The sequence below is a fragment of the Trichechus manatus genome, unplaced genomic scaffold (assembly GCF_000243295.1).
Source record: "Trichechus manatus latirostris isolate Lorelei unplaced genomic scaffold, TriManLat1.0 scaffold00191, whole genome shotgun sequence".
Classification (NCBI taxonomy): Eukaryota; Metazoa; Chordata; class Mammalia; order Sirenia; family Trichechidae; genus Trichechus; species Trichechus manatus.
This window is the reverse complement of record NW_004444127.1, coordinates 2,086,652-2,097,515: the sequence shown is the minus strand read 5'-3', so window position 1 is coordinate 2,097,515 and position 10,864 is coordinate 2,086,652. Positions and strand designations below refer to the sequence as shown.

The 10,864-nt window shown below is 38.8% G+C and overlaps 1 protein-coding gene across 1 annotated transcript in view; it reads left to right on the top strand.

Annotated features, from left to right (window-relative positions):
• Positions 1-10,864, top strand: part of PHF21A (PHD finger protein 21A) — a 165,067-nt gene that overhangs the window by 137,451 nt on the left and 16,752 nt on the right. The window contains exons 10-11 of the mRNA XM_023741815.1: positions 713-1,006; positions 8,054-8,152. Of these exons, the coding sequence (XP_023597583.1) occupies positions 713-1,006; positions 8,054-8,152 (393 nt within the window). The remainder of the gene's footprint in view (positions 1-712; positions 1,007-8,053; positions 8,153-10,864) is intronic.

Here is a 10,864-nt window from a genome sequence, read left to right as displayed (position 1 = left end):
CGGGGTCATAATAGTTGGTCCCAGATAGAATGGGAGGAAATTATGGAGCAGAACTCAAATTCTTAATTAAAAAGAAAAAAAAAAAAAAAAAAAAAGCCAGACAAACTGGAACAGTAGAGAACAGAAGACTCCCTGAGACTGTCGTCCTGATATAACTCTTTAAACCTAGAACTGAGCCTATCCCCTGAGATCACCTTCTGGTGAAACAGCAGAATGGCACATAAAATAAAGGATATTACCCGTAAGATCGGTTACTTACTTAAAAACCATCAGTATGAGACCAAAAGGTCAACAATTACTGAAAAGCAAAGATAGGAAGATAATGGGGCAGGGAAACTAGAGTACTGGAAAGGGAACAAACTGAACACAGAGTATTGCCACCGTGTGATAAATGTAACTAATGTCGCTAAACGGTTTGTGTGGAAAATGTCCACCTAATTTGCTGTGTAAACTTTCACCAAAAACTGAATAAAATATTTTTTTAAAAAAGAACTGTTCTAGGGTAGCATTTAGACCCTGTTAGGAGCTGATGAGCGTTTTATAAGATTATATGCCCTAAGATCTTAAATGAATAATATCAGAATGAATATTAATATTTTTATTAAATACCATTTCACATGTGCAGTATGGAAGATTTGGCAGTGTCTTGGACTTACAGGACTTGAGAAGTTTCTTTAAACAATAAAATAATTGTTCTCTTTTTCTCCCATAGGTTCGACCAAAGCCTGTGGCCCAGAATAACATTCCCATTGCCCCAGCACCTCCTCCCATGCTTGCAGCTCCTCAGCTTATCCAGAGGCCTGTCATGCTGACCAAGTTCACCCCTACAACCCTCCCCACATCCCAGAATTCCATCCACCCCGTCCGTGTCGTCAATGGACAGACTGCAACCATAGCCAAAACGTTCCCCATGGCCCAGCTCACCAGCATTGTGATAGCTACTCCAGGGACCAGACTCGCTGGACCTCAAACTGTACAGCTTAGTAAGCCAAGCCTTGAAAAACAGGTACAGGCAGAGTATGCAGCTGCTTTGGGCAATAATAGTCATTGAGGCGTTTGGCAGCTGGGCTGTCTCTGAATACATCTTCACAGGGGCTCTTAATCTCAGTACCATTGTTGATAACCTGTTGCTTATCAAGTGGTAATCCATCTGTAATGCAAAAGGCCATTATTACTGAAGAAAGTTTCTTGGGTCGCTTTTCGCACCATCCTCTTATAGATGGGTTCAGATTCCTACATGAGTGAGCTCCCCCTGCTGGTTCTGTAGCAGAAATTCACAGATAGGCTCTGCTGCCCTCAGTCAGGAAGAACAGAGGAGGTAGTAAACAGAAAACGCCGTATTCGTTTCAGTCCCAATGAGAATCCAGATGAGGATATCATCGATTGAAGTCAGGACGAATAAACAAAACAGGGAAAGAATTTCATTTCAAAGTTTTTTCTTAGTGAAAAGCCAGAAGAAATGTAAAATTTCTAAGAAGCATTCTTTTAACTTTAGATTGTGTAGACATTTTTGCTTAAGTATTGAAACGTTTCGTTAGTATTTTCCAAAACCGAGGCTAGAGAAATATAGATAACCTATAGCAAAAAAACACCTGTAAAAATAAAAAGAATTTATAGGAAGTCACCATATCTTACTTCAAGAAAGACTACTGATCAGAGGGAAGCATTTTACAAAGAAAAGTATCCTCTTTCAAGAAAGTTGCTTTAAAAAGTCGTTGACATAATTACTCAGGCTTGAGTTCTCATTGTTCTGAAAATAGTCTCTGGTGATCCTGAATCTTCAGCTTCTTGATGGCTGACCATGATTCAGAAAGGTTGGCCAGATGGTGGAGAGTGAGAAGGCTTCCTGCTGCCTTGGCCTTGAACAGAGGAGCCTTGTGCATAGGGCACCAGGCCCTCGACTCATGCAGCTCATAAACGCAGCAGACCTTGGTCTTGAAGAAGCTGGGTGCCAAAATCTTGTGCTCAGAGAACCCATTTCTCCATTCCTTAGGAACCTGCTTAAACCCTAGGAAGTACGTTGAGGAACATTCAGAAATAAATTCTTTACACATTTTATTTCAGAAATTTTCAAACTTTTTAGCAGCAAAATGTCAGTATTAAAATATTGAAAGTAAAATGCTCAAACTTAGGGCTTTGGATGGGGGCACATTTGGAGATCATCTGCCCTCATGATCTTGTCTGGCCCTTGAAGAAACTCTCAGGAGGCTCAGTGTTCCAAAGAATGTGATTTCTAAACATTACTTTAGATTACTAATTATTATTTCTCTTTGATCCCTTTTTGATAAATACATTTATTTTTATAAGTATATTTTTAGGAGGAAAATTTTTTCAGTTTTATTTTTAAATGTTTTTTTTTGTTATAAAGGTAATGCATGTTCATTGTAAAAATGAAGTTCAAACAGTACAGAAATGTATATTGTAGAAAGTGCACCTTCCCATAATCTATGGGGAGCATAAACTCTGAGTTAATTGCTATTATCAGTTAAGATTATATTTTTTCGTGTATTTTCTATACACATGCTAACACACATTTTTAAAGCGAAATTAAACAGTATATATTATTTTATAACTTGCTTTTTCCCACTTAATAGATCTTGAACATCTTTCCATGTCATTGCTATAGGGTTTGCTGTGAGTTGAAATCGACTCAACGGCAGTGGTTTGGTTTTGGCCTTACATGTTTATAGAGCTTTTTGTTTGAATTATAGTAGCACAGAAAGGTAACCTATGAATTGTTAAGAATTTTTTTAAAATTATTTTTTAAAAGTAAATTCCATGGTCTCTCTTCTTGTCAATCTAATTAGAGGAACCCAGTCGTTGCTGTTTTAGTTTTTCAGGCCACATAACATAACACTAACAGGTTACCAAGGTCAGTCAATTTCATTCCCAGTACCACATAGCCATTAAGAGATCTCATAGATGGGCTAAGGGTGAAGCAATATAAATATTTAGCCATGGTAGTATTACTACCTTCTCAGAGAGTTATCAAACCTGTGTCCAACATTCTTTATATAATCAGGCTATGTGAGTTCCTTTCTGCTTTCTGCTTTTTCCTTTAGAGTGATAATTTCATTCATTTAACAAAAATACGTTGATTAAATGCCAGCTGGTATGCCACATATGGTGTCTGTATACAAGGATGGATAGATCAAAACCTCTGCCGTCGGGGAATTCATTCTCCAGCGCATTTGGAACAGTCACTGAGGCTGTGCCTCCAGGAAAGGAAGTTTGGCAAGTTGTGTAGGTTCAGAGGCCTCCCACGTTGGCATAGGAAAGGGAGAAGACAGTGTCAGTTATAACAGCCGTGGTCCCACTTCTCCTTTCTCTGTCAGATATAACCAACTTCCTTTTCCATCCCAGATAAGAGATCCCCTGTCTTACCTCTTAATGGAAGCCATATTACATTGTGACTCTGAGAAAACGAGACGTAGAATTTAAAGAACTTTGAGCCTGGAGAGATTTTAGAAAAGCAGATGAAGCCAAACCTGTGTTGATAGCCCCACACTACCTTCTTTTTCCGTTGTCCTCTCAAGCACTCTGAAATGGGCTAACACCTGTCAATGATGAAATGAGATAAAGTGTTCAAAGTCCAGTAGATTTTGCCTGACACAGAGTTAATTCTCTGGAAGAATGTTTATTACTTTTCCATCCCATAAGAAAGACCTCATATATATGTTCCCAAGGCTAAGTTATGGGAAAAAAATGGAAGGTTCTATAGGAAAAATTGCCAGATTGCCACCCAGGTCACCGCTTTCATATATATCTTTCATAGGAACCTACACAGTATCCGCTAACAAGAAGAAGTACTTATAAAATGAGAGTATTATCCAGTGTATTATCCCTAAATTTTGGTCTTCCTCTTAGTAAACCTGAGCTGATGACCTCCCCTGCCCCAGCTCCATGCTAATGCTGGTGCTGTAGTTGGGAAAATGAATCCAAGTGACCAAACAATGGATTTTGCTTTGCCTTCAATCCAGATTTATTTGACCTTGGACATTTATCTATTTGCAAGCATGTTTGATTAAAAAGGAATCCTGGTGACACAGTGATTAAAGCTCTCAGCTACTGACCGAGAGGTCGACAGTTCAAACCCACCAGCCACTTCACAGAAGACGTGGCAGTCTGCCTTCATAAAGATTTACAGCCTTGGAAACCCTGTGGGACAGTTCTACTCTGTCCTATAGGGTCGCTGTGAGTCGGAATCAACTTGATGGCAGTGGCTTTGGTTTGGTTTTTTTTTTTTTAACTTTGGTTATCCATACAACCAAGTCTCAGAGGATGAATTTGAAATTTAGGGTATAAATGGTTAGCTTAGTTTTAGATTTGTCCAGAGTTTTTGGATTCTATTTTTATAATACCAAAACACCGAAAGAACAGGAACTACAAATTCAATTATCCATGGATACTAAGGAGGAAATATACTGTCCTATGTCATCCACATAATCATGACTATGTTTCAGTCCATTGTTTCAGCCACTCTGTCAGTCCATCTCATCGAGGGCTTCCCTCACCTTCACCAGCCCTCCACTTTACCAACCATGGTGTCCTTTTCTACCAGTTGCTCTTTCCTGATGACGTATCCAAAGTAAGTGAGCCAGAGTCTCACAATCCTTGTTTCTAAGGGACATTCTGGTTGAATTTCTTCTAAGACAGATTTGTTTGTTGAGCATATTTAAGACAGTTGATTTTAAGTCTTTGTACAGTAAATCCAGTGTGTGGTGTCTTCTTCAGGGACGGTTTCTGTCAGTTTGTTTTTTTCTTGTGAACGGGCCATACTTTCCTATTTCTTTTTCTTGACTTGTGATTTTTTTTGTTGAAAACTGGATATTTTGAATATTTTAATGTGGTAACTCTGGAAATCAAATTCTCCTCTCTCTGTGGGGTTTGCTATTGATCGTTGAGGGCTGCAGCCATCTGTTTAGTGATTCTTCCAAACTTTTTTTTTCCTCCAAAAAAAACTGTATTCCTTGTTACATGTGTTCACTGAAGTGTCTGTTAAGTTGTCTCAGCAGTCAGCCAGTGACCTGACAGAGATTTCCTTAAATGCCCAGAGCCAAAAAGAAGAAAATAATAAATTTAAAAACAAATACTTCTCCAGTATTTGCAGAATGACTCTGAGCTGAGGCACTTTAACACTAATCCCAGCTGCCTACAGCTCTGCCTTAGCCTTCACCTCCTGCTTGTGCAGACCCCAAAGATCACCCAGAGGTACAAGCCTAGGGTCCTTTCAGGTCTTTTCTGAGCACGTGCCGGCCTTGGGCATGCTCATTGCACTCCAGATTCCATGGTATCTGTGATAGCCCTTCAAAGCCCTTATTCCCCCAATAATCTTCTTGCGCAGCCTCCTCCTTCCTGGGCTTTTGGATCTGTCTGCTGCTTAACCTGTCCTCAGTTCCTTGCCCCAGGCAGCTATGTCTTTAAATGCTTTCATCAGCTGCCACCTGGAAAGCCGCTTCAGCCCTAGGGGGATGAAATAAAGGTCAGCCTCTGCACTGGTCTCTCAGGGAACCACCAGACAGATCAAAACACACAGCCATGAGTTTTTTAGTTCTAGGTCTGTATTGCCTGTCCTCATAACAGGATGCCACACTAAGAACACAGGCCACCATCTCCATAGCCATTCGTAGTCTTGGGAAGAGGGTCTGGTAGGCAGGTAAGCAAAAATTCCACAACACTTTCTTACTAAAATCTGGGAGTCTCTTCATTTAGCATTCCCTTGTTGCTGTGAGTTTTTTATTAGGTTCCAGAGTTCCAAAGAAGTTGATCCTGTCATTTTTTTGCTAGCTTAATGGTTGCCTCAGTGGAAGGATTCTTGGTGTGCCATACTCCACCATTTCCATGACATCACACCCCCATCCTAATTTTTTTTGGGTTTTTTAAAATTTGTTTGTTTGAAGCATCTTAAAACAACAAATACTTATTATCACACACATTTTCTGAGGATCAAGAATCAGGTTGTGGTCTGGCTCAAAGTCTCTCACGAGTTTGTAATCAAATTGGTGGGCCAGGGCCACAGGCATCTCAAAGCTCAGCTGGGGCTGGATGATCCACTTCCAAGTTTAGTCACGTGGTTGTTGGTAGGTCTCAGTTCCTCACTGGCTGTTGGCAGGAGGTTCAGTTCTTTACCACATGGGCCTCTCCATCATGCTGCTTACAACGTGGCACCTGGCTTTTCCCGGAGTGAGAGTTCTGAGAGAGAGAGACTCCCATCTTCATGTTTTTGTTTTTTATTTTTATTTTTAATGCTCTTTGGTATTCTTTATCTAATACTGAGATAGTTGTAGTGTTTTTGCATAAAAGAGAGAAATTTGAGCCCTTGGTAGTTCCTTAGTGGAGAAGAATTAGTTTGCTCTTTCCCAGAGGCATTGCCACTAAGTGCCTTATTCAGTCTTACTTAGATAGAAGTAAAAGACTCCGAGGAGCTTTTCACATAGCTTTGGAATAGAACAGCAAACCCCTTATAGTTGACCTTCTCTTATCCCTCCTCACTCCTTACACTTCCCTCCTTCCACGTCCAAAGAGCCATGAAAATAAGCTTTCTGGTGTGCCCATAACCTTAAAAAATGTCACTATAAACTGTTTCCCATTATATTGTCTTATGGGTGTCTTTGGTGGTTTGTTTTATGAAGGAGGTATATGTCCTTTTTGGTTAAAAATGTATGTGTGTGAGAGAGAGAGAGAACTTGTGTGATCCTCCTGACAGGTCATATTCTTCAATCAGAGATCAGTCAGCTCTTTACTGAATATGTGCTCTGCATGAGACACTGTACTAGGCACCAAAGAGTGCAAAAATCTATAAAACAATCCTTGCTCTCAAGTAGCTTGTAGTATAAAGGGGGAAATATGACATGATACGTGCTAGAAAAGAATAATAATTCAAGGCAGCATCTGTGCCAAATGAAGAGCCAGAGCAATGAGTACTACAGTATTGATAAAGGGAGGTGCTTACATGTTCCTAATGTAATAAGATGAAAAGCAGGATACTACTAGATACAGAAGTGACCAGTAAAAAGAGTGAAAGATCTTTGTGATTGTGTTAGTTTTTCAGATCTAATAAAATATTTCACTGCATAATGATTTTTGAGAACTTTTGATGTCCTGCTTATAGGACTGAAATCTTTTATTTGGCTCCTGCCTGTCAGTAATCAATTTCATTCTGTTATTTAATTACTTGTTGCCATATGAAAAGACCGTTTGCATCCACGTATTTTTTTTTAAAAGTAAGTTAAGTTTGTGTTTATAGTTATATATCTGCTTTTCTAATATCTCAGTATTTACAGCGGGCTTCATAAAATCAATTAGCCATTGAGTCATGGCAAGAATAGTAATGCAAGCCCAGTCTACTAATCTGGTAGATAACTATTTGTGCTTAAAGAGGTTAATGCCACTGGTGTTTCCTCTGTGTGAATGGATGCTTCTGGAAGAAGGGCCTAAGGGTAATCAGCATGTCAGCCTCTTGCAAGATGGGTTTCCCTTAGCAATTGCATCTCTCTAATGGGTGATACAGTCAAGTTCTTAATGTCCTGGAAGTGAGAGTAGTTCTGCGTCCTCTCAGATTATGAATGAAATTGTTCTGAAATAGAAGAGCATGCATCTAAGATTTTTTTTTTTTTTTTTTACATCATTCAAATCTTAAACCTGCTGTGGATTGGAGCTTGACCCATATATATAACAGCAGTGGGCTTGCTTCTGGGAAATTGCCCCCACATCTACCATGCAAGTTTTTATTAAATTGTACTGAAAGCAGAAAGAGCAGCCTATACTTTATTTTTATACCAAGGAATTAAACTGCAGATGTTTCTTTTTGTACAGTTTTATTTATAAATTAATGTTTACTCTATTTGTGCAATTTAGTAACATCAGCTAGGGCTTTACATTTTACTCCCCCCCCCAAAAAAAAAGAAATCCATAATTTTAACTCCTTTATTAATATGTCCCCAGTTTGAGTATGTTCTTTTCTTTCTTTTTGGCTACAGTTAGGCTGCTGTTTGTTTTCATTCTTTTTATAAAAAGATGAATTCTGAATTTTTATTTTATTTTCCTCTCCTAGACAATTAAATCCCACACAGAAACAGATGAGAAGCAAACAGAGAGCCGTACCATCACCCCACCTGCTGCACCCAAACCAAAACGGGAAGAAAACCCTCAGGTAGGCCCATCCCCTCCAAAGGCATGACTCAGCGTATGATGTGGGATTTATTCTCACACACGCTTGATTTTCTTTGGATCCACAGACCTTTTCTTATGCTTTCTCATCCTTCAATGATGTTATTGCCAAGACAAGGTGACCCAGGGCAGATTTCTTAGAGTGTAGCCCTGAGGTTTCATGAGCTGGTTGCTATACAGGCCTCTTGGTTATTTCAGAAGTAAAGCTTTGAAATGACGTTGTTCAGACACATGTTACAAATTTGAAATGTATGATTAGTGATAATTTTCATAGCTATCCCATTGCATTCCTAGTGATTATGATGTTCTGTTTGTCTCTGCCAGCGTCTATAAGGTGTCCAGTTCACCCGGCTAATGTCTGTTTATCAGTTACAGTTATTAAATGTTGTTATTACAGTCATATTACATTGCATTAGATCCCTAAATCCCAAATAAATCAGTTGCTTAAAAGTAGTTCATTGAAGCATAAAAGTAGGGATGAAAATAGTAACATCTGTGCTACAGCTTAGGAGAGCATTATAAACATAATTGGCAAACAAAACCCTGGTACAAATAAAGAATGTAAATATGTACGTCCTTAGATAAGAGAATTTTTTAGTGTAATGCTTTTGCACAAGCAGCTATTTAAAAAAATGTGAATAGGTAATACGATGATGAATATCTGATAGTTGGATTTTATTAGACCAGTAATCCATTTCCCTGTATCCCTGGTGCATTCTGTGTAATGAAACCATGTCAAACAGTGGCATGAAGCCATCAAAGCTTCATGTCACTTTTTTAAAAGCAGTGATTTATTGAACCTGTCTAGGTTTTTCTAAAACAAGTACAAAATATAATTCTTCCTGATGTGAAGTGGATTAGTTTTTAATTGTATATGTAAAGAAAGGAACAAAACTTGAACCAAAAACAAGTACTAGTCACACAGATTGCTGAAAAATGTGTAAAGCCGTCTACAAAATTAATGACAAGTATTATGCTTGGACGAGGAAAGATAAAACAAGCTATTAGCAAAGTTTCCTTATCAAAAGAGACTGAAGGATATCTCATATCAGTGGCCAGCAGTGTGGACAAGCAGGCACTATCATGTGTACTAGCAGATGTTTCCACCTTATAGTTAGACAGAACCACTACTGTGAAGAGAAGAAACTAGCTCTTGGCATATGTGTGATATATATATACGATGGAAAAGTACTTGACAACTTTTTATTCTTGTGTGTCTCTGAAAATCCATTCCACCCGACAAGAGATTTTTGTTTTTTTCATTTAATAATTATTTTGTGAGCTTCATCAAAACTGGCAAAGACAAGTTGAGTGTGAGTGGCCAAGAAGGGTGCTGCTACTTGATTAAAAGAAGGTGCATCTGGATGTCAGTCCACGTACTTATTAACAGAGAACAGTTGATAGTCAGCCTTCTAATCTTGATTAAGTTCTGAAGGGATGATGAAAATTAGGAATATAGTTAATTGGCAACCACAAAATATATGCCATTTCAAGGGGCAGTGTATAAAATGGGCAGTGAGTCCAAGGCTGCTTTCCTTTCTGAAGTACTCTGGCTATCAAGGGGATAGGTGCCTACCTAAGTTTTTTTTTTTTAATAATATTTTATTGTGTTTTAGATGAAAGTTTACACAGCAAATTAGTTCCCCTTTAATAATTTTTATACAAATTGTTGTGTGCCATTGGTACAATTTCCACAGTGTGTCAGCATTCTCTTGATTTCCATCTGTTTGTTCTGTTTCCATTGATCTAATTTCCTTCCCTTCCTTGCCTTCTCATCTTTGCTTTTCGGTAGCTGTTGACTATTTGGTCTCATGTAGTTAATTAGTTAAGGGAGCACATTACTCACGGGTGATATTGTTTATTTTATAAGCCAGTCTGTTATTTGGCTGAAAGGTGACCTGCAGAAATAGCTGCTATTCCAAGTTCAAAGGGTATCTTAGGGCAGTAGTCTCAGGGATTCTTCTAGTCTCTATCGGTCTAGTAGGTCTGGCCTTTTTTAGGAATTTGAGTTTTGGTCTACATTTTTTTCCCATCCTGCCCAGGACCTTCTGTTGTGTCCCTGGTCAGAACTGCCGATAGTGGTAACTGGGTACCATCTAGTTCTTCTGGTCTCAGGTTTGAAGAGGTTGTGATTCATGTGGACTGTTAGTCCCATGGACTAGTTTCTTCTTTGAGCCTTTGATTTCCTTCATTCTCTTTTGCTCCATGCAAGTAGAGACTAATAAGCATATCTTAGATGGCTGCTCACAAACTTCTAAGACCCTAGATGCTACTCACCAAACTCAGAGGTGGAACATTATCTCTGTGGACTGTGTTATGCCAATTGACTAAATTGTCCCCTGAAGACTATGGTACCAAGCCTTTTGACCCAGTAAACCAATCCTGAGAATTGTTTGAATATGTCTGGGAAGCCTCTGTAACTATGCCCCCTATGTGGTTTGTTGTATATGCGGATATATATGCTGCACACACAAACATGTACACATAATGCCTACAGATACACCTATACATGCATGTGCATTTACTCACATGTGCCTTCCTATATACATATATGCATCCATACAATGTTGAGGATAAGATGTCAGGAGTTTTAAAGACAAAACCGTGGTGTAAATAGTTCTACAGAAGTATGTCTCCTAACAACTGATGATGATCTTTATTCATCAGGAAAGAAATTGGTGCTGTATTATGTGGC